Raw genomic sequence first — 23828 nt, forward strand, 5'->3', positions numbered from 1 at the left:
CCTCCTGAGTTCTCATCTGTCTCCCTCTCCTCAGCGGGCAGCCTCTGGAAAGCCTTGCCCGTTCAGCCCTGTAAAAAAAAAAAAAAAAAAAGAAAAGAAAAGAAAAGAAAATGTTTGCCAAGATTCCAGGCACCTTTTCTTAAGATTCAGCTCTGTTGAGTGAGCTGGTTGGTTTTGAGCTCTCCTTCATGTATGAGGTGACTTCAGCCTCGGATACAATGGCGAACAGAAGTCACAGTAGTACAGAGTTTTCTTTACCCTTTTTTTTTTTTTTTTAAACACATCTGGTTGAGTCTTTGGCATGTAAATTCTCTGTCAGGTTGATTGTTCTTTGCCCTTTGGTATGATTGCTGCTATTGGGGTTGGTGCTAATTTAATGAGTCCTTAACCTCCGGGGCAAAGACAGATGCCCAGTTTGGTTAGAAAATCACCTGCTGGATTAAATGAGTCTCTTCCTTGGCCTAATAATAAAATAATAATGGAGGGCATAAAAGGAGTTTGAATATCTCTAATTAGTTGGTGGCCCTTACAAAGGTATATAATAATACCCCAGGTGGATCCATGCAAGTATTTTAAAGAAGGGGGTAATTGGTGATCATTGTTAACAGTAGCACTGCCTTGGATTTTAAACCCTTCATAGAGCTTTTGTCTTCACTCCCACCGTGACCATTAATTAGCCATCCCCAGCCCCTGTGATTCGTGGACAGAGGTGAGAAACACAGGGATTCTGACTCCAAGGCCACGGTGGAATTTGAGAGATTCTCTCTCGTCCTTTTAAAAATGACACCATTTCTTGCTTTCAGTTCATGCGTCTCTGAGCCCGGAGTTCAGTCCAGTTTTGTCTTCAGGCACCAAGAAGAAAGCTTCCAGGTGTTTTTCTTTCTGCTTTTAGAAGCATATATGTGGATAAGATTGAAATTGGGAACTGAAATGGGTGTCTTGTATGGTAGCAGTTTTTCACATGGTCTGTCGGTTCTTAGCGAGGGAAATGGATTGGAAATCCGTAAGTTAATTCAGCAGAGGCCAGCTGCCCAGTACCTTTTTGTTCCAGGCGGGGTGGACGCTATTGTGAGTGAATCCAGTAAGTGGACGAAACCGGGAATCCAGTAAGTGGACAAAACAGCGGCCCCGACCCGGGAACTCTTGCTTGATGGCTGCCGTGGTTTACTTTTATCCTTGCCACGAATGATGCAGCGGGAACACGCGCACACAGGCACACACCTGTGGCTGTCGGCGGGCTGGCCGCTGGTCTTGCTGTCGCCTTGTCCTTAACAGCTCAACGCACTTTCCAATTGAGCCAGTTGTGCTGAGACCCCCGAAAAGGAGCGCGGTGTCTCAGCACTTAAGATGTGTCTTTGAATGTTCTGTCTCTCCTGGATGATTAAATGGCCCAGGTGAGCACGCCCAAAGACCTAACCCTGCTTTGCTTTGAAGGGTGGCAGAAAAAAAAGAAAAAGAAAACTCCTTATTTTTATTTTTACTTGTCTTTAGCATTGAATTCTTTTTTGCGTGTGGTGACTTCTGTTTTGAGGAAGCGGAAGACGCCAGCAACATGTTGAATTGTTCTGACAATAGCCTGTTGGCATCTTGCCCAGGTTAGCGTGCTTTTGCTGAGCCGTATTGAAACCATCTCCAGGCCAGTGTAAAAAGTTTGCAGGTGCGGACGCTCTGTCTGACTTGCCTAGGCAGTGCTTTATAACCCCATTGTGTTTCTCGATAAAAGGTAACCCCACCCTTCAAGAAAGCAAAGATTGCTGTGGAACAGGGAGGCTATTCATCATTCCCAGGTCAAGCAAGCAATCCTTAGTGATTAGACATATAGCCATTAGGAAATAATGCAATTTGGATTTTGTCTGCCCACAATGCACCTTATAGGATGTACTTTTTTTTTTTTTTTTTTTTTGGTAATGACTTCCAAATTTGACTGACTTGAAAAGTAAAGCTTGAGTAGCTCTTTTAGACAAGCTTAGAAACTCACGTATCACCAGGGAGGACTTGCAGCTGCAAAGAGAACAGATTCACAATGTAGAGACCACCTTCGGGTCCCCACGAGGGCCCTCGTGGTAATGACTCAAGGTTGGCAGCCTCTGACACCCGAATTCATAATGATTTGAGGATGGCCAGAAGTGTGACGCTAGGCTGTAGAACTGTGTCTTCATCTTTTTCCAGCCCCTTTGTTCACTCTTTTTTTTTTTGCTCTTTTTCCTGGTGCTTAAGATGTAAAAAAAAAAAAAAAAAAAAAAAAAAATCCCTTTACAAGATAAATAATAGCTTGAGGTGGATCTTTAGATGGAAGGCCCCCCCCTCATTAGGGGGAGGGAGTGAAGGTCTTCCGTGCTCCTTCTCGGTGGGTTGTGTGCCGTGCCTCGTGCCTTCTTCGGGGAGGGCTGAGCTCTTCACCTGTCTGGAGACAAAGCGTCCAATTTTACCAGAACTCCTAGAAAACTCTGAGCGATATGAAACTCCATGTGAGATGGGAAACCCAAATGTCACAACATACCCAGACCTAGAGCCGATAGTGCACCGTATTTTTCTTCAGGGGACCGGACCTGGGGAAGCCTGGTCACCGAGGTGAGACTGCATGGGATCCTCTCAGTTGCCATGCGCCAGCACGAGCCTTGGTAGTAGTTTGGCTATTGCCTTTCAACCTAGAGAAGGTTTTGTTTGCCCAAGAAGCCTGCCATCTTTTTTTATGAGGCTATAGATTTCTCACTTCCGCTCTCCCTTGCCACCACCTCATTTATAATTAACCATCAGCTCCTTCTGTCTCCCCTCATAGTTCTCAAATCTAGCCCCTTCTTTCTCTTTCTGATATTACCCCCAGTCACCTTCACTCTTGCCAGGGCTCTCCCCCCATTCTGCCCCCTCCCCATTCATTCTCCACATGGGGGGATTTTTTTTTTTTAACTTTTAATTTTTAAAAATTTTTTTAAAAGATTTTACTTATTTATCGGAGAGTGAGAGCACGAGCAGTGGGAGGGGCAAAGGGAGGGAGGGGCAGCCTCCCCGCTGAGCAGGGAGCCCGAGGCGGGGCTTGATCCCAGGACTCTGAGATCACAGCCTGAGCCAGAGATAGACACTTAACCAACTGAGCCACCCAGGCGCCCCAGGATTTTTTTTTTTAAATGCCAGTCTCACCATCATGTCACATTGCCCCTAGATCGAAGACCTGAGTCTCTCTTGTGTCCCCCAGAGTCCCGCTACCTGGTCCCTGCCGACCTCTTTTAGATTTGTTTTTGAACTTGAATTATTCTGAACATTTTGACTTCCATGGGCCTATCCTTCCAGAAAGCGAGGTGGGCTGTGCGTGTTGCCCTTGCGGAGCGGCCGTGAGGGCTCATCCACACAGCACAGAAAGACATGGACGTTTGGTAGCTCTGCTGGGAAGTGTAAGCTGCCACCCCAAGAAGTCTCACCCGCATCTCTGCTCCCAGACCATCCACCCTTGAGATGTATTGATTAACTGGACTGAGATTTTATTGGGACAGATAATTTGCTCCCCATTACGGTGGCACGTGGCACTGTTTTCTCGTGGGAGTGAAGAGTATATACTGCCCCAGTCACACTCCTGCTTTGCCCTGACATACAGCAGCCTGTCGAGGTAGGCAGAGGCTGCAGCTGGGGCGATCTGGCCCGTGCAAGGACACAAGTCCATTCTCTGAAATCATTAACCCCACGGTGACCATCTTTCGCCGTCTTTCCCACCATTGCTTTTGGGCATCTCTCCCAAATCATGGCTGCATTTTATTTAAAAATAAATAAATAAAAAGCACACAGATTAGAAGTTAAAAGACGTAGGTTCTAGACCTACTTCTGCAGCTTCTTTGCTTACCACATGACCTTGGGCAAACTCCCTAGCCTCTCTGAGACTCGATTTCCTGAAATATAAAATGGAAATAATAATAATTCTGATCCTGTCTACCTCCCAGGGTTGTTGGGAGCACAAAATGAGCCTAATGGAAAAATCACTGTGTAGTTAGAGGGTGGTAAAGTAATATTATGATGATGATATTATCAAAATCGTATTAAAATGTATTTGAGTAAGGAAGGTAGCCTCCATCAGCGCTAATATTAACAGTTTCAATTCTCGAACTTTTGGATAGGATCAAGAAGAAAGTTATCTCCTTAGTACCGTGGATAGCCTGATTTTCTATGCCCGCTGATAAGCTTTATGCTCAACCCTACAGCCACCGGGGTGACCTTGGCAGTCTATCTGGCCTCTCTGGGTTTCCAGCATCCTTGAGCTATAAAGTGGTAGGACCACCCCACTCCCCTTCCAGAGCCCCCTGTTTTCAGTTCTAATAGTCTCTGCTCTTAAGAGGTTTCTGGGAAGCATGGGGGCAACTGCTTTCTCAGGTGGAGGCCTACATTAAATCAGCAATTGTTAATAAAGTTAGAATGACCTTTTAAGGAACCAAACTGGTTCATCAGTAAGCGGCCATGAATAATATTGTTGCAATTCTTAGCAACTAGGTCCAGATAAAATTACATTCCTGTGGGTGACTTTTTTCCTGATGGGCTGACCTGATGTGCTGGAGAAGCTTAGTGGATTCCTAGCCCCTCTAACCATTGGAGAATTTCCTTGGCACCCAAGTATAGAGCTGCTGAAAAGCAATTTCACTACTGGTTATGAGCCCAGGGTCTCAGTAAGGTGAGATTCCTAAGTTTTTATCCTCAGATGGGCTTAGAAAGCCAGGAGCAGCCCGGTGGGAACTTGATGAGTTCTTTCGGTTGGGGAGACCGCCCTGCAGAGTATTTGAGTTGAGCCTCGGGGTCAGAGAGAGTGGAATTTGACTCCTGGTTCTGCCACTTACTGGCCGTCTGACCTTGAATTAATATTTAACTCTCCACGATGCCTTTCCTCATGTCTAGAATGGGGACGATAATTATACCTTCCTCATGGGGTCATGGAGTCTTCCAGGTGGGAGGTCAGGGCTGAGTGGGAAAGGCAAAGGTAAGTGCTCAGGAAGTGTTTGTTTTTGTTACTCTTATTTATGTCAGGGTCCTCGGGTGCCCCACGCGGTGGCAATTTTTTTTTTTAAAGAGTTGATTTATTTATTTGAGAAGGAGGGAGAGAGAAAGACAGCACAAGCAGGGGGGCGGCAGGCAGAGGCAGAGGCAGAGGGAGAAGCAGCCTCCCCGCTGAGCAGGGAGCCCGATGCGGGGCTCGATCCCAGGACCCCGGGATCATGACCTGAGCCGAAGGCAGACGCTTAACCAACTGAGCCACCCGGGCGCCCTGCATGGTATCACTTCTGACTTGATTCGTTGTAGCAGATTGCTAACAGTTTGCTATGTGAGTGTCTTTTTGACTGTCAGGAGTCAGTGTTACTGTCCATGTCGTCACTTGGGACAAAGGCTGGTGGTTCAGGGAACTCCTGAGTGAGAGAGAGATCGGTCAGTTGATTAGGGCTAGTGCCTAAAGCACATGCAGAGAAAACATCCCAGACGTTGGGCATTCCTTCCTTCTCCTTTGGGTTTGCAGCTTGTGAGTTGGGCCCCCGGTGTTGTTCAGATGTTAAGTGAAATAGCATAAAATGAACCCCCTTTTTTTTAAAGATTTATTTATTTATTTGAGAGAGTGAGAATGAGAGAGAGAGAGTACATGTGACGGGGGAGGGTCAGAGGGAGAAGCAGGCTCCTCGCTGAGCAGGGACCCTGATGTGGGACTCGATCCCGGGACTCCGGGATCATGACCTGAGCCGAAGGCAGTCGCTTAACCAACTGAGCCACCCAGGCGCCCTAAAATGAACCCCTTTTTGTGTACAGTTCTGTGAGTTTTGACAGAAGCGTGTGCAACCACCACTATATTCAAGACCCAGGACATTTTATCAACCCCAAACATTTCCTCCCCTTACCCCCAGCTTCGGGCAACTATGGCCCCCTCTGTCTCCATCACTTCATCTAGGTTCTGAAAAGCCCCCTTGCCAGAAGTCTTGAAATTTGCTAGGAAGCATTCACTGTCACACGCGGTGTTTCCAGGTGGTTGTGATCTCCTGCGGGACTCTGGCTCTGGTCGGTGGGCCTCGGTCTGTCCACTCGTCGGTTTGTTTAGCAGAGCTCCATGGAGCTAACCGCGGGCGTAAGCCATGAGCCTGTGCTGGGATTTGGTACAGGAGGTTCTAATCCCAGTTCCCAACTCTTCTCGGGAGCCACCACTTGGTTGGGAGAGGAGGCTCGCAAATAAAAAGTTAAAGGGAGATACATAGAATTAACCTGCGATACGAGGCAGAAAGTCAGGAAGTGGGACAGGGTTGTGTCACGTTGTAGTTTTGGCCGAGCAGTGGGGACAGTGAGGGAGAGGCGCTCTGGAAGGAGAGGACCGTCTGTTCTGGGGTGGCCAGGAGAAGGCTCAGAAAGACGGAGGCATTCTGAACACTGCCTCTTGCTCACCCTCCCCTTCCAACCATGTGTTACTGCCTCAATGAAGCCTTTGATTCCTCAGACTGGAAAAAATTACTCCACTTTCTCAACTCTTTTCCTATGGCCTCTCCCCGGCCCCCTTCCCTTCTTTTTCTTTTCACAACTGCCCTAAACTTAACCTCTAGAGCATTCTGTGCTGGCCCGGAGTCCTCCCAGAGTTCTCACAAACCGGGCCCTTGCCTGGATTGTTCGTGCTCTGCCCCTCCTCGTACTTGACAACAACGTCTCTTACAAAGTAGGTGCTCAGTAAGCACACCTACCTACAAAGTAGGTGCTTCCGTGAGTTGAATGACCGACTCAGCTGGGCATTTTGGGGGAAAAGCAGCGAGGGGGAGAATTCCTGGTCAGAGCAAGGGGCTGTTGGGAGAGGAAGACATTTGAGTTGCTGCCATCAGGTGTACTCCCAGCTCACTTGCTGTCTACTTGGAACGACAGGGCAAAAGAGAGTTGGACTTTGGAGTACTGGAAGTTAGAGTGGCTTCGATTTAAGTCGGCATTTATAGAAGACCTTAACTGCCTTAGTGGGCAGGGTATTGCTTATAGCCAGCCCCTCCTCAGACACACGCATGTGCATGTGCACGCGCACCCCGTTTGGTTTCTCTCTGCCAACTGCTTTTAGGATTTGGGAAATCTTGTTTTCCTGCCATTTTATCTTCCGTGAGAGAAGAGGCAGAGGAGACTTGGGAGAGGTCAGTGTCGGCGCTCCGTCTGTGTCTGGTGAAAGGCATAATTGATGCTCTTCATGCTCAAATAGGATAGTCCAGAGGATAAAATAAGAATTTGGGAGTCTGCCTGCCATATATAGCCTGCCTTCCTCTTCTTTAATTTTATCCCCTCCAGGAGAACCTAAACAACATTCCGTTTCCCTTCCTCTCTGAATGCTGTGGCTTTCTGGATGGTTATCACATCCCCACATCTCCTTCCCCCAGCCTCTTGGGTGCCTTCCCTCGCTTCATTCCAGAACTCCAGAATTCTCACTCCCCTCTCAAGCCATCTCTGAATAGAATCAGGTCATGTTTTCTCTACCTCGTGCTGGTCATTTCGTCTCTCTCCAAAAAGTAATTAAAACAGGAACTCATTTGTAAACAAAAATACTGGAGCAATTAAAATGCTGAGCAGTTAAGACAAGAACTTGCCCAGGGTGGCAAACTTCTCAAGAAGATCGGGACGCGATGGCCTTTTTGCCTAAACTGACGGTCGAGAAAACGTGAGGGACGGGGAGCCCTGCACAGAACCTGAACTGTGTGACTTTGGGGAAATTAATCTACCTCTCTGTGCCTGAGCTTCTTAATTGATAAAAGGATTGGGGCGGCTTGCCTGTCATTGTCCTGGGCGGCAGTGTTAAACTAACGTGCACAGGCATGAGTAAAACGTTGATTATGGTGGCAAAATATTTTGAGGCCCTTGGGAAAACATTGTTATTCCTTTGTTGTTTCCATTTGTTTATCAATGCCAGTTTTCAGGGATACTTCTTTCAGTCAATTGCCAACAGAAGCATAAGGTCAGTTCTGTTTAAAAGCAGGGGAGGGCGTTAGGAGCATTCAGATTAAAACCACAAGGAGATACCGGTACACCCCTTTCTGAGTGGCTGAAGTAGGAAAATAGCGACAACACCAAAAGCTGGTGAGAATGTGCCTGAATTAGGTCATCCATACATTGCTGGGAATGTGAAGCAGTGTAGCCATGCCAAGCAGTAGTTTGGCAGTTTCTTGTAAAATGGAACATGAAGTTACCATGTGGTCCAGCAATTGCACTCTTGGGCGTTTATCCCAGGGAAATGGAAACTTACATTTATACAAACCCTGTACACAAATGTTCTTGGCAGCCTTGTTTGTAATAGCCAAAGAACGTGAACAACCCAGAAGTCCTTCAGTGGATGCGTAGTTAAACAGACTGTGGTATACCCATACCAGGGAGTATTACTCAGCAGTGGAAAGGAACCGGGTATGGATGTACATTACACAGCAGCGTGGATGAATCTCCGGGTAATTACGCTGAGTGAAAAAGTTCCTCTCACAAGGTTACTGTGTGACCTCATTCATGAAACATCCTTGAAAGGACAAAAATTACGGAACTGGGGAACAGATGAGTAGATGTCAGGGGTTAGAGATGGTGGGGAGGAGAGGCTAACGGGAGGTGGGTATAGGAGATGCTTGTGATGAGGGACCTGTTCTGTATTTTGACTACGCTGGTGAACACATGAGATGACATATGGTGAGCACATGAGATGACATATGGTGAGCACATGAGATAAACACAGGAAATATGACATACAATTGCATAAAACTAATGGCACACACATATACACACACACAGAGGAGTACGAGGGAGACTGGGAAAATCACAGCAAGGAGTGTAGAATGTTAGCAGCGTCAGTATCCTGATAGTGTGCTAGAGTTTTCCAAGATGTTTCCATTGGGGGAAACTGGGTAAAGGGCACCCAGGATCTGTGTCTATTATTTTTTCCAACTGTATGTGAAGCTACAACGAATTTGAACTAAAAAATTTAATTAATGAAAAGTTGAGGCAGGATTCAGAACCAGGGCGGTGGGAATTCATCTTCTCGGTGTCCTGGGAGCTGGTGTGGCAAATCTGTGTGAGGCTTGGGAAAGCATTCTGTCCCCGTTGTTCTGATATTTCCTCCCGTGGTCACGTTGCCTGGAGGGTAGGAAAGGGCTGGGAGCATGAACAGAGCCCCCAGAGCTGGAAATGATACAGTGGAATGGATTTTGGTGGTCCTTTCTCCTTAGTAAAATTCGATTATGTCTCTCTGGACCCAGGACCTGGAAAACAGTACAGCAGCTTCCTTTGGCGCAAGAGCAGAGGACAGAAATGGGTCAAGTGCGAAGCACTGTCTATGTGGCCCTGGGGCTAGCTCTGGGTGCAGCCTCGGGTCCTGCAGGCTTGGCTATGACTAGATTGAGTTTGGGACATTGCCACATGTAAGCACCATTGGCCAGCGTGCTGGAAATAGCCTCGGGGAGCCAGGTTCCTGGCAAAGCTGCTTCTCTGGAGACATTGACCCAAAGCTAAGGCCATTCTTCGGTTTCACGGCCGATGACATGTGGTGACTGAGAATCTGATTCCTGACTCTTCAACTCTTTTGGGAAAGGTTGGCTTTCTTGAGAGTGCATGCTACAACGGTGAGTCAGGCATCGGTGCATGATGGCTGTCTTATCTTTGAAGTTGTAGGACAGTCCCATCTGGACAGCAACATCGAGGATCAAGAGATTGTCACTAACCCTCCGGACATCTGCCAAGTTGTAGAGGTGACCACCGAGAGTGACGAACAGCCGGTCAGCATGAGTGAGCTCTACCCTCTGCAGATTTCCCCCGTGTCTTCCTATGCAGGTAAGAGGGTAGGTGGGAACCTTTGGAGCTGAGCAAGGATGGGTGGGGGCAGTCCCTCAGTGTGGGGCCACCCGCTTCACTGCACAGCAAAGAGCCTCTCCTCCGTCCTAGGAATTATTCTTGCTTTATTTTCCCCACGGACATCTTCTTGGGTACTTGTGTTCTCAGAAGACATGGCCACAGCATTTCTTGACTTGATCACCCATAACGTTTTCGTGCATGACTAACAATATTTCTTTGGAGAAGTAGTTCATCAAAGTCTATTTTATTTGCACAAGTTATCAGAAATCCAGAAGGGTGTTTTCAATGGAATCTGAGTTTGACCAAGCTGGATGGAACCTCGAAGACCATTCCTTCCAGCTCCTTCGGAATTTTTGGAAGTGAAGGCAGATGTCCTAGGTCAACACATGGCCAGTGAGTGTTTGGGTCAGGACTTGAACTCAGCCTTGAGACCCGGAGCCTCGTTCCATCCCACCATGTTTACTCGTTTCCATTTATTTTCCCCGTCTCTTTCAATTCAGGGGAGCTTCTAATCAGGCCAGGTGCCTGAGCCCAGATACGATTCCCCAGGGAAGGACCCCGTAACGACCCAGGAATTGACCCAGACAGTCCTAGGATTAGAACAGATTCGGGTGGTTCTTCCATCTTTACAGCACAGAGTGGGGGCTCCCTTGTCTACCACCGTTACATCGTCTTACGCTCTCCCATGATCTCTGCTTAATTTTCAGGGGACTCGATTATAATTAGAAATATAAATTCTGAGTCAATGTTATTGCTTGCAGACATTAAAAATAGAAAGCAGAGGCCGTATCCCGAGGAGCTACCGTCAGCTCGAATGCCCGTTCAGGAATCTCCCTAGTGTCCTTGATGTGCCCCCAGTGTCCTCCAGTTAGGGGGCCGCTCCAGTGGCTGGCACACAGTCAGAATTAGAATTAGGTTGATTCAAAGGACAGGTTCTTTCTGAATTGTCAGCCACTGACCTAACCTTCTGTTTTCTGAACACCAGCTTTCTATATTTTTAGCTTATGTTTTCAAATTGCGGTGAAATGGACATAGCCCAGAATTGGCCATTTTTGCTGTTTTTAAGTGCACATTTTGGCGGCAGTGAGTGCATTCGCCTTGTTATGCAACCGTCACCACCATCCAGCTCCAGAACTTTCTCATCTTGCAAAACTAAAACTCTGTCCCCGAGAAACACCAATTCCCCTCCCCCGCCGCCCCCCCAGCCCCTGGCAACCGCCCTGCTCTTTCTGCCTCCATGAATTTGGCCGCTCTGGGTAACTCACAGGAGTGGAATCATACCACCTTTGTGATGGGCTGATTTCACCTAGGGTCCTCGAGATCCTGACTTCCTTCTATGCCAGGAATGTAGAAGGAAAGTGAGAGGGAACCTTGGCTACAAGAAGCTTGTAATCAGTCAGAGAGGCTAAGCTGCTCATGGGTTGTTTTGTCATCACGCATTGAGCCCCTACCTGTGTGAGATCCTTGGTGGTCTTTGCCAGGCCCCATTGATGATAATTATTATTTGCTGCATGTTTGTGGTGCCCTGGGAACTGTGCTCCATGCTTGGAAGCAGCTGACTTGCTTCATCATCAGGAGAATCACCCTGTCAGCCTGGGTATCATCGTTATTCCCTCTTGAAAAATTAGGAACCCAAGGCCAGTGTGGGTAAGGCAGTGTGTCGGCGGAAGAACAGTGGTTCCACCTACATGTCGCTGGTTCCAGCAGCCCGGGCTCAACCCTTCCCCGGTAACGCTGCCCTGGACACGTGCACAGGGCTCTGGGGTGCAGAACGCACCCACATTCCTGACCTCCAGGACCCACCAAAGGAGGCAGAGCAGCGTGTTTATGCCTTAATTTTACAGTTGAGATAACACTAGGCTACTTTGCATACATTTACACAGCTATGGCTGAAAACGTGTGACTTTCTTCTACATCATGCTGTTGCATGTGCTGTTTTAATTTTTTTAAGGGTTGGAGCCTCAGAATAAACTTTTCTGTTTATCTGTTGAAGCCTTCCTGAAGCCTTCTCGAGGCTTCCACAAAGATGTCGTCTTGCTGTTCTGCCCTCAGTGGCATCTTGCCTCGGCAGAAGGATCCCAAGAACAGCTGATCCGTGCAGAGAGAGATGAAAATTTCATTACCCTTTTCAGGACATTTGTATCGGTTTGCAAAGAAGGATCGCAGTGCCAGGCTGACGGGCAGAGGGAGTGTGGTTGGAGGCTGGCTCTTCAGTCTGGCCTTTGGTTCTGTCCCTTGTTTTCATTGTCTGAATTCTCCAGAACCTTTTGGAGTGAGGCTTGTTGGCTGGAGCCAAGATGTTTCATCACTGCCAATTTTCCAGAGCTTACAGACCCGAAATTTACCTGTTAGGGACCGTGGCTGGTTGAGGTCTTTCAGTCAAGGAATTTTATAGCATTCTGCTGGGAAAGGCAGCTTTTGAGTTCATTCACCCTTCCTACTTTATGTTCCCCAATAGGATAGGCTCCTTGTCTGGGTTGGTGTTTTGTTTTTTTTTTTGTTTTGGTGATCAGGTTCCTTTGTTTGGACTGAAATTCAACTGAATTTCAACTTCCTCTCACCATTTCATTCACTTGCTTAGGAAACTGGTATTTGGAGGTTGTTGTTTGTGATTTTTTTTTTTTTTTTTTTACCGTGACTGATCACTGAAGTATAACCACAGTCCGTTTTGCAAGTCCCATCTCTATGGTCTAAATTTTGTGGCAAGCGAGAAAGGAGGCGGTTTCCCTGAGTGGATGTACTTGCAGGGGATGTTTTAAGACAATATAAATTTCTTGTTGGATTCTTAGAACTTCCATCATGCAGAGCGATATCCCAGAGCCCAACCTTGGGAAACTCCAGAGGACAGTCACTTCGTATTTAAAGGTCTTCTGTACGGTGGCCTCTTGCCTGATGTATGTATGGCACCAAGGTTTTATTAGGTTATGGAGGGTTTAGTAAAAGAAAGCCATAGTAGGATTTTTGTGGAGGACTGGACAAGAAGATGGAGAAGAGTGTAATAGAAAGGATTAATTGGTTATAACCGAGAGAGTGGAGATTGTCAGCATCTGACTAGCAACTGGCACTGAAGACTTTGGGTCCTCAGGGAAACCATAGCAGGCTTGCATTTTGTTGGGTGGGGCGAAGGTAACAGTGCTTTGAAATGAAGAAGACTCTGATTTGAACCTTTTGGTTGCGCTTTCTAGTGAGTTGAGGAAAGGATCGAGGGAAGGAAATCTTTGTCCATCTTATGAGTAAAACTTGTTGAACAAGAGCCTTCCGGAAAACGTACCGGGATGTCAGAATGCAAAAAAAAAAAAAAAAGACTTTCACATTAAGCCTCCTGTCTCCCTCCCCAGAATGTTCCTGAGGTGGTTGGACAGTAAGAACGGGGCTGAAGTGGCGCGTGAAGCTAAGACTAGTGCCTTCTCTAGAACAATCTGTGAGATCAGCCCGTCCCAGGGTCGATCCCCATTCCTCCCACAGTCACTTTCAGGGAAACTGGGACCGCAGCATTGAAATGAGCTACTCGTGTACCTGTAACGCCCTGCAGATACTTCCCACTTAGTCACACCACATTAGCGAAGCAACTCCGGCATTTTTTTATTCCATTGTATTCACCACCAGTAAAAAAACAAATCTAAATTCTTCAAAAGGGAAAATGGAATAAGAGTGCAGGCTGATACTCAGCAGTGGCCTTCATCTGGATGCAGCAGGTGCCGTGAACTCATTTGTGATAATAGAAAGGGATCTTGAGAATGGCAACAGTGAAGGAAAGCCAAGGAAACAGAGGAAGAAGGGCCTGTGTGCACCCAACAAACCAGTGATGTCGGGGTAGCCGAGAGAGCCAAGCTTATTCCAGAGAGAAGGGTCTCAGGTCCTCCGGCCGGAGCTTGAGGCGTCTTGTGCTCCTAGGTGAAAGGCACTCAGGGCCATTCTTTTAAGCAATAAAAACTAGAAATCTCAGCTTGCTAATATGGAGAGCCTTTAGAGTGACTCCAGAAGCAGGTGATCTTAATTTAGAAGCCCCTCTCTCGACGAACATCTGCGTTAGCTGAAAATGTCAGTTCAAAACATGTATGTCTTCTCTTGTCTCAGACTGGTTCCCTGAAGCTTTGAAAACTGAGTCCTCGGGATGCCTGGGTGGCTCAGTCGTTAAGCGCCTGCCTTGGGCTCAGGTCATGATCCCAGGGTCCTGGGATCGAGCCCCGCATCGGGCTCCCTGCTCCACGGGAAGCCTGCTTCTCCCTCTCCCACTCCCCCTGCTTGTGTTCCCTCTCTCGCTGTCTCTCTCTCTCTCTCTCTCTCTCTGTCAAATAAATAAATAAAATCTTTAAAAAAAACAAAACAAAAAAAACTGGGTCCTCGAGGGCAGTGAACATTCCGGTCATGTTCACGGTCTCTGCAAGGGCTTACCAAGGAGTCTGCCCAGGGTCTGCCTTCCACCCCCTCCCGCAGCTGGGGCTGGGGCAGGATCCCAGAACCCTGGTGTTAACTGCTCATTTCCATGGATTTCCAGCTGCCCCCTCCCCCGCCCTGCCCCACATGCCTCTGGCGTGTGTTTGTTTCTGTTTGAAGAGGAAAAGGAACAGAAGATGATGGTATTGATGGAAGGTAATTAGGAGCAAAGAGGGTCTAGACGCATATGAGAGGAAGAGGAACCCTGGCTTCAGAGCACAGAGAGAAAGCTAAGCATAAAAATGGAAAGGGGATCTTGAAATTTCAGCCCGAGCTGCAGGAGCTCTCCCTGCGGGGAAGCAGAGCTGTTGTGCTCAGCGCTCGGAGCCCGGAGTCAGACGTGCAGTTGTGTTTTCTCTCCTCTGTGCTGACTCAGGCCACAGCTTTGGAAGGTTTCTCAACATCTCTGTTCCTCATTCTTCTTGGGAGGGGCCATACCGATCCCTGCCTCCCTGGGATACCGCGCCAGCACGAGGGTTCTGCGAGCAGGCTTTTTAACTTGTTTTGCTTGTGGCGGCTGTGGCCCGTGGGCCTCGAGAGCTAGGGTCGTCGTCAGCCCAGGCGAAGCCTTCTCTGGACGGCCGTTGCTCACCGCTGGGGATGCTCTGGGGAAGTCTGCTCCGTCTGAGGAGAGGAGAGGCCCAGCCCATGCTCTGGTTGCTCCCGGGGAAGCCCTGGGGTGGGTGCGGGGGAGACATCACTGGAGCAAGGCTCCAGGGCGGGCCCAGGGTGGTCAGCACTCTCGCTTTCATCGTTGGAGGGATGAACCTGTGGCTCAGTTTATCCATTTGTTCTTTAAGTCATAGAGATTCTGCTCTGGAGGCTCGGGCTCTGCATGGTCGAAAGGGCTCCGTCTGGGCTGGAGGCCTCGGGTCCCACCTGTGCCACCAGCCAGATGTGAGCCTGGAGGTCAGCTGCTCCGTAGGTTTGGGGCGGAAAGAGGTAGAAGGTGCCAGAGCACCTGAGCTCTTCTGCATAAAGGGGGCGATAGGAGTTGCTTCCCACCGAAGATTTCTGCGGGGGCTAAACAAGGCCTGCGTGCCCAGTTGCCGGCTCTCTATAAACATTCCCCATGATGTGCTCGCTAGGCCTTGGCTGCAGAGGAAGGACCCGGACTCGGGGCTCTCTAAGGCTCAGTGTATTTCTCTACCCTCTGTGTTTTCAGCTATGGACACTGAAGAGCTGCACACCATCAATCTTTTATTTAAAAAAGATGAAAAATATTTCACTTAAAAAATTTAACTTAAAAATTAAATTTTTTAATTAAAAAAAATCTTGTATTATACGTACAGGTGATGTGTGATCGCTAGCTATTGACTTAGACTCTGCTAATCTAGCCTGTTGTGCAAATCCACTGTTGAGCAAGGCCGATGAGCTCAGGACAAAGGTGTGCTGTCATTTATTGAGTGTACACGGTGGGCCAGGCCCTGTGCTAGGCCTTTTCCCACACATCCTCTCACTGATTCATCACTTAATCCTCTTGGGAAGATGTCAATACTCCCGTCTTACAGATGAGGAAACTACACTCTGAAGTTAGGGAACCTGCTCTGTGTCTCGAAGCTGGCAGACTGAGTCAGGATGGTAAGCGAATTAGTTGTCTATTGCTGCATCACAACATAACCACAAACCTTAGTAGTTTAAGACAACACACATTTGTTACCTCCCCGCCCCCCCCCCCCAAGTTTCTGAGGGTCAGGAGTGCAGGCATGGCTTAGCTGCGTTCTCTGCTCAGCATATTGCCTTCACAGACCTGTGGTCAAGCTATGGTCCAGGGCTGCTAGCTCGTCTGAGGGTGGGATGTCGCGGAGGACGTCCACGTCTAAGCTCACAGGATTTGGGGTGGAATGTAGTTATTTGCGGGTTGTCAGACTGAGAGCCTCGGTTTCTTGCTGGCTGTTGGCCGGAAGCAGCTCTTAGTTTTTTTGTCATGCAAATCTTCCCAACATGGCTCCTTGTTTCCTCAGAGCCAGCAAGGGAGAAAGTCTCCTCACGAGACAGGATTCGGTCTTACCTGACATAGTCGCATACATCCCACCGCTCACGGTGTTCTGTTGCTTCAAGCCAAGTCGCAGGTCCCAGCTACATTGCAGAGGAGGGAGTCCCAACCAGCAAGCAAACACCAGGAGATGAGGATCATGGGAGCCACCCTAGAATCTGTCCACCGCAGTAACCCGGGTGGAAGATGCAACTTTATAAACCCAAGATATAAGTATGAAAGGGATATGAGGTAAAGGAGGGATCCGAGTAAGTGGGGGTGATCCAGGAAGGCTCTGAGTGGGGACTGAAGTGAACTCATCGACAGGGATTGGAAGAAAGCACGAGTGGGGTGTGTGGATAGAGCAGCCCTGAGGAAAGAGGGTGACGTGGGCACAGGAGTGAGCAGAGGTCCCGGGGAGCAGAGAGCAGATTGGCACCGTGGGGCCAACACCCCAATCCTGGGAGGTAGCGGCCATGAGAAAACACAGCCTGGCCCTTGGAGAGGGAGCTACCCCGCGACTCTTGGACGAAGGGCCAAAATCAGAGAAATAAAATCCACCCTAGCATCTCCCAAGTACAAGTGTTTATTGAGCCTCACAAAGAGGGTGACGATCATGAGTTCACTGACCCATTTCTCCTTTGAAAAAAAGAAGTGCTGATATATTTTTTAAACACTGCCTGAGCCTCACCACAGTTTGAGCGGCAGGAATGATAGCCCTGTGTTTTTCTCTCTGTGAACAGAAAGCGAAACTACCGATAGTGTGCCCAGTGATGAAGAGAGCGTCGAGGTAAGCATGGCGGCCGCCACTCGGCTCCAACAGACGCTGTGGGAGTGTTCCCCACCAACCCTTCGGGTTCCTTGCTGCTAGTTACGTTTCTCCAAGTGTGATCAGGAGTTCTGCTGGAGGATTTTGTGTGTGTGTGTGGGTGTGTGTGTGTGTGTGTGTGTGTGTGTGATCCAATATACATAACATGAAAATTTGCCGTACTTTTGGATTTTGAAGTATAGATTTAAGCTTTGGGAGCTGAATGGGAGGAAAGAGAGTAAGGTGTTCCCGTTAGAAAAAGAGGCTCTGACAGCAGGAACTGGCGACTGAGGTGGAGGCCAGAAATTGTTGATATTCTCACCACTACGCACGTCCTAATTCACCAGCAGAAACAGAAGGGCCAAGTGGCCAAAAGCGGTGACCGGAAGTCACCGGCAGGAAGTGCTAAGCCAAAGGATCTCCACGGTTACCTGGAGTCCCCTCCCTCTGTGGTCCGTGCCCGGGGGCTAGGTGTGTGTTCAGTCCGCTCCAGGCTGGGCTCCCACAATGGCAGGAAATGGCTGTAACCTCCGGCTTTGTGTCTGTTTGAGAGAGAAAGAGAGCGACTGACTGACTGACTGACTAATGGTTGTTTCAGTTCGTGATTTCCCAGTATACTAAACACTTCAAGTGGAGTCCAGGAACTCTGAAAAGACAGGAAGTGTAGATGCTCACAGACATTCCAACCCTGTTTCTTCAAGGTCAGAAATTCCATTGCCTTCTTTGAGTGAAGCCACCCCCCCCCGAGACCCCCTATTTGCTTGGCACGCTGGAGCGCTAAGCTGTACCTGTTTGAAAGCAGTGGAAAGGCGCTCACCTTCTGGGTTCCTCACTTCCCTTTCTCTGAAAGCACAGATTGACTCAAAAGGCTGGGTTGGGCCGTGAGTGAGGAAGCAAGACTCTCTGACACACCAGCCGTGATGACCTAAAGCCTACCTTATGATCAGGCTGGGGGGCCAGAGGAGAGGGGAACCAGAAACCAAGTTGCTGCTTTATTTTCCTGCCTTCCTAGAACAGTTTTGGCTATTTTTCTGGGAGGTAGCAAATGGGAATTGATGAAAAGGGAAGAGAAACCGTTGCTTGGGATGTGAACAGCTGGGTGTGGATCTCAGTTGAGGGATGTCGAGTCGCTAAGCTTCTGTTCATTCCACGCCTCTTCAGAAACTCAGTGAACACACCAACGTGTGGGAATGGAGTTGGGGGGTGGGGGGCATCTTTTTTTTTTTTTTTTTAAGCCATTCGATCGAAGGCAAAGAAAAAAAATATATATCTTGATTCTTTTGTTTGAAAGGGACGACCACACTGGCGGAAGAGGAATATTGAAGGCAAACAGTACCTCAGCAACATGGGGACACGAAGCACCTACCTGCTGCCCAGCATGGCGACCTTCGTTACTTCCAACAAACCTGACCTCCAGGTCACCATCAAAGAGGAGAGCTGTCCGGTGCCTTACAACAGCTCATGGCCCACTTTACCAGACCTGCCCCTCCCTCCCTCCGTGACCCCAGCGCCCGGCAGCAGTCGGCCGGACCGGGAGACTCGGGCCAGCGTCATCAAAAAAACATCAGATATCACCCAGGCCCGTGTCAAGAGCTGTTAAGCCTTCGACTTCCCCTGGTGGTTGTTGGGATTTCTTGGCTTTGTTTTGTTGTTTGTTTGTATTTTATTTTTTCTCTCTGACACCTGTTTTAGACAAATCTAAGGGAAAAAGCCTTGACAATAGAACATTGATTGCTGTGTCCAACTCCAGTACTGGAGCTTCTTTTTAACTCAGGACTCCAGCCCATTGGTAGACGCGTATCTCTAGAGCCTGCTGGATCTCCCAGGGCTGCTCCCTCAAGTTCAAGGACGTCATAGGACCAACACTCACACGGGCAGCGAGGTGCTGCATTGCCTGTGGTCAAGGCCAGCATGGTGGAGTGGATGCCTCAGAACGGATGAGAAAATGTGAACTAGCTGGAATTTTTTATTCTTGTGAATATGTACATAGGGCAGTACTAGCGACGTTGCAGTCTGCTTCTGCACCTTATCTTAAAGCACTTACAGATAGACCTTCTTCTTGTGATCTTGCTCTATTTCTCAGCACATTCAGCGCCCCCCACCAACCCCTTCGCGGCCCTTTGTCCCGCTTCCCGGCCCATCCCACCCAGTTCCTTTCCTCCTTTTCCTCCCCGCAAAGGCTGTGTTCCACATCCCTGAGGAGAAGAAGAAAATGAACTTCTCCACAGATGTCCCATTTTTAAGACTGCTTTAAAAAAAAAAAAAGAAAGAAAGAAAAAGAAAATCTAATCTGCTGTGCTTGAATGCCACGCGGTACAAAGGAAAACTATCATGGAGATATTATGCAAATTCCCAGATTTGAAGACAAAAATATTCTAATTCTAACCAGAGCAAGCTTTTTTATTTTTTATACAGGGGAATATTTTATTCAAGGTAAAATTCTAAAGAAAATATAATTGTTTTTTATCTTTTCTACAGCAAATTTATAATTTTAAGATTCCTTTTCTTGTTTATCAGCAGTTGTTATTACATCCTTGTGGCACATTTTTTTTAATTTTGTAAAGGTGAAAAAGCTTTTATGAGCTCATGTAGCAATCAAATTATCCTGTGGATTGATAATAAATGAATATGATATATAGTTAAATTTTTAATGGGCATCATGCCTGACTTTGTCTGTGTCTACTTGAGAGTACCACCATGGGATAGGGGCGGCAAAGTATCATTGCTTCTTGGGGATCAAAACTTTATCCCATTTCAACCACAAGAAACCCTGGAGGTGTCTTACTCTGAAGATTGAACGGCCTCCGCTTTCGAGTGCGCACCCCGAGCCAGGTGCTCAGCTGCGCGTGTAAATGAGCTACCTTCTTCACTCGTCAAGGTTGTGTCCTGGATCGGGACTTAGCTCCATTTCACATGGAAGAAATGGAGGCTTCAGATGAAAATGCCTTTACTCAAGGTCACATGGGTAGTAAGAATCAAGGGCACAAGTGAAGGCCAAGTCTGGTGTGACAGCGGAGGGAGTCCAAAGCCACCCCACTATCTCCTTCTCTACTGTGAGCACATTCCACCCACCTCTGTGCTTTTCCTGTTCTCATCCATAGGCCTATACATATGACTAAAATTTTGTATTTATGTCACATACCGGGCCCGTGGGCAAGATGTTTTCAGTACTAGGAAATGCATGTTGGGCTCCTGGTCTACCTCAGTCTTCTATCCAGGACCTGGGGCCTTAGAGAAGCTGTCTTCAGTACTTAGGGCATGTCCTTTTGCATGACAGAACTCCAGACTCCTTCACCCATTTGTCATTTCAAGGTGTGTCCCTGACCTTGGAAAAGCCACTGCACTAACCTCTCATGCATCCATGATATCTATAAAGTCAGAAAACGAAGACTTACCTGCCTATCTACTACCCCTGGGTGTTGAGGAGGAGATTGCTAAGTTAATATTTGAAAAGGTCCCTTCAATGAAAGGACAGAGAGCTATTTTTATGCTTTTCTCCATGTGTGGCTGCAGACATAATTAGTGGTCATAAAATTATCCAGCTCAGAACAGAAATTAACTGAAGCATTTTACTCGTTGATGTGTTGGGTTGAAATGCCACATCTTGATGGTTGACTTCTTCTGTGCGGAGCACTTTGTTGACTGTGTGTTTACTCAATTTCATTGGAAAGCCTCACCTTCTTAGTGAAAGAAGTCCTAAAGAGGAAGGAGAGGCTCCCTCCTCCTAAGCACTATGCTCTTCAGTGAAGACCTCCTCTTCTCCCGAGTCCTAAATAAATGAGTCCAGTTTGTTGTGACTTCTAAGTTCTTCTATTTAATCATCCTGTTTTTAAATAAGTTGAAAAAATAATGACAAAAAGTGGCCCTAAGTCGCGCGGCCCGGCCGTCAGAGGGTTAAGGGTGGCTTTTGTCCCGGTTCCCCTTCTCTCTTCCAAAAGTGGAGGAGTCAGCTCGCATCCTGCGCCTTTGCGCAGCTCGGCAGGTCCCAGATGCCATCCCTGGGCTTGTGTCCTCCACCTCCGTGGCTGTGACCAGACTTACAGACCCTTACCAGCTGAAAGAAATTTCGGGATTTAGAAATGCACAATAAGGCCCCGGAGAACGGAATCGTGTTTAAGTGATTTCTGAGAAAGGCTGTATCATCCTAAGTGTTACTTGCCGGGAATGTGGGAAAACGAGCTAGTTCTGCAAAGCTGAGGGTTGACGTGAGGAAGAAATGCAGATGAGATGGGGCATCTCAGGGACTTAAGCCTCAGAACTAGTTGTTGTCAGTTAAAGGAAGTACTAGGGACACGTGCTTCATTTGGCCAGCGTCTGTGTGAGCTGATAACGCTTTTATGATGGGCTTGGGTGTGTGTGTGTGTGTGTGTGTGTAAGTAGTAAGTTCAACGTAACAGCCTTTGGGACAATTGTCTCCATTCTCTGTAGCCAGCACTCAGGTCTCTCCGCTGATAACAGGAGCGTGGTACAGCTGTGAACTGTGAATCCAGTGACAGCCACTTCCTCCCAGTCAGAAGGCTGAGAGAACCCATCCCATCGTCGAACTGCAAAGGGCTTCCAGAACACCACTTGCAAATATCTAAATAAATCCATGCTCAACCATAGCATTTTTTCAATGTTTTGATGAAGTAGCTGCCAAAGGAGGTGTTTAGTCTATTCAAATGTATTTATAGAGAAGAAGAAATACACATGGATAAGAAAGACACACAAATCCACTGGACATCAAAACCTCCAAACAGTATCCCTTTCTTCCTTTTTTTTTTTTTTTCTTCACATTTAAAGTATACTAAACTATCAGGTACCCGCTACTGAGGTAAACATCTTAGGAATGAGGACGATTATTAGTGATTCCGTCTCAGGGTTCTGAATTTTAAAACTTGTGCTTTTGGAAATATTTTGCTTGTCAATGAAAAAGATGTTAAGCCCCCAAGTGGCCTCCTGCCCTAAGCTGGAGAGAGGGAACATTAGACATTCCATTTGCTTGAGGCCATTCTTTGAACGTTAAACGCATTAGGTTTTTAAAAGCCCCTGTTATTCTAGCTGTGGACAAACAGACCCAGATAAAAGGTGAAAATAAGAACCCCGCTCTTCTGCCAAATTCTACTGAAGAAAGACAAAAAGCATGCTAGGAGGAGATTTGCAATGAGGTAGCCAAGATGAGTCCCTGGCATGCCATGCCAGATATCCAGTGTCTCGGGACTAGTTTTGGTTTGAAAAGAGAACGGGAGCAGAAACCGGTTTTTACCTGGTGGTGTTCAGCTACCTCATGCTAAAATTCCATCCAGTGGCATAACCAGGGCCAGGATGATCAGAGCCAGTGGGACCCAACCCTTGACCAGCCAAGGGGGCCAGGAGCCAGCTCTCCATCTGTTCCCAGGCTGCAGTGGACCCCTCCCCAAGAGCGTCACAGCCCGCAGGACTGTAAGCATCTCAAAGTCACATTTGCATCCCAACATGACGAACGAGGTTGGTAGTCATCCTCAGAACCTCCTCCCCCTCCGCTGGGATCCGCCATCCCAGTATCAAAAGTTAACAGGGCTGGAATTCTTGGCTGCGCCCCCCGGGGCCGTGGCCAGCTGCCGACCCGGAGAGGAGCCCCAGGGTGTGCCAAGAAGGTGCCAAGAATTGTTCCCTCCTGAGGCTGCCTGGCCTCTTTGAGTCCCAACCGGCCCCTTTGGACACTGACACCGGCCCCCCTGCCGCAGCTCGGGCATCCCTGCCTGTGCCGTGGGGACAAATGAGCGTTTGTAGAGGTCTCCTTCTGTGGCTCCAGCAACAGGTGCAGGGGCTCCGTGTCTCTGCTACTGAAAATAGTGCCAGGAAGGAAGGAAGTGGCCAGGCCTAATAGCTGGTTTTAGCAGAAATGTTAAGTCTGTCCAAGAACTTGAGTCATGCTGGGGAAGGATCAAGACATAGGACATTTCAGAGTGCACACGGTCTGAAAAGCATTTTCTCAAGTCTGACCAATTTCTTATGGAGAGAAGTTGCACGTGCACTTCTGGTGCTGTAAGCAAGCTGTTCTTTGGAGGTTTGGTCCGTTTCTCTGGATCTGCATGATAAACGCGTTGGAACGGAGAATGCTGGCTCTGTGAGAGGTCCTGTGCCGGGACTGTGTAAGTGCCTGGCAGTGAACCCCTTACACGCGTGGCTGGAGAAACACCACCATCACATGCAGCAGCCTGCGAAGCAAAAGCAGCTGATTTTAGTAACACAACTGTTTTTGCAGGTGCAAAAAATTCCAGAGTGATTGCGCCTCTCAGTTTCAGTTTTGGTTGAGAAGAACGTTCTAAAATCTAAACACCCAAACACCCGTCCACATGAATCATCAGGGAAAGAGAATGCCCAAGATGTTCCCTCTGCCGGGAGGCTAGGTCATAGATCTGAGAACGCTCATATTCTCCCGATTCTCTCTAATGCACCAGTTCAAAGGTGTTGACATTTTCAATCCACAAGTTATGTTTGAACTCACTGAAGTTTCAGGATAACTTTAGCAGCTAAAGGGGGTGAGTTCCTTAGAGTTAGGGATGACTAAGAAATAGAAATGGCCTAGAAATAACATTGATAAATATTCTCTAGGGGCGCCTGGGTGGCTCAGTCAGTTAAGCATTCCACTCTTGGTTGCGGCTCACGTCATGATCTCCGGGTCATGGGATGATGGAGCCTTGAGTGGGGCTCCACACTAGGCGTGGAGCCTGCTTCGGATTCTCTCTCTCCCTCTCCCTCTGCCCACCCTCCCAAAAAAATAGAAATAATAAATAAATAAATAAATAATAAATCTTCTCTGAAGTTCACTCTTCTGACTCCTGAAGAGAT

The 23828-nt window shown here is 47.9% G+C and overlaps 1 protein-coding gene across 4 annotated transcripts in view; it reads left to right on the top strand.

The window, feature by feature from the left end:
- IRF2 (interferon regulatory factor 2) overlaps positions 1–19666 on the top strand; it is an 80301-nt gene extending 60635 nt beyond the window's left edge. For 3 of the 4 annotated variants that reach the window (XM_027598064.2, XM_027598065.2, XM_027598066.2), the window contains exons 7-9: positions 9610–9774; positions 16951–16997; positions 18307–19666. In XM_027598064.2, the coding sequence (XP_027453865.1) occupies positions 9610–9774; positions 16951–16997; positions 18307–18615 (521 nt within the window). In that variant the 3' untranslated portion in view covers positions 18616–19666. The remainder of the gene's footprint in view (positions 1–9609; positions 9775–16950; positions 16998–18306) is intronic. The other variant, XM_027598063.2, reaches the window with a different exon arrangement.
- The last annotated feature ends 4162 nt before the right edge of the window (positions 19667–23828 follow it).

This window comes from Zalophus californianus, chromosome 2 (genome assembly GCF_009762305.2).
Source record: "Zalophus californianus isolate mZalCal1 chromosome 2, mZalCal1.pri.v2, whole genome shotgun sequence".
Classification (NCBI taxonomy): domain Eukaryota; kingdom Metazoa; phylum Chordata; class Mammalia; order Carnivora; family Otariidae; genus Zalophus; species Zalophus californianus.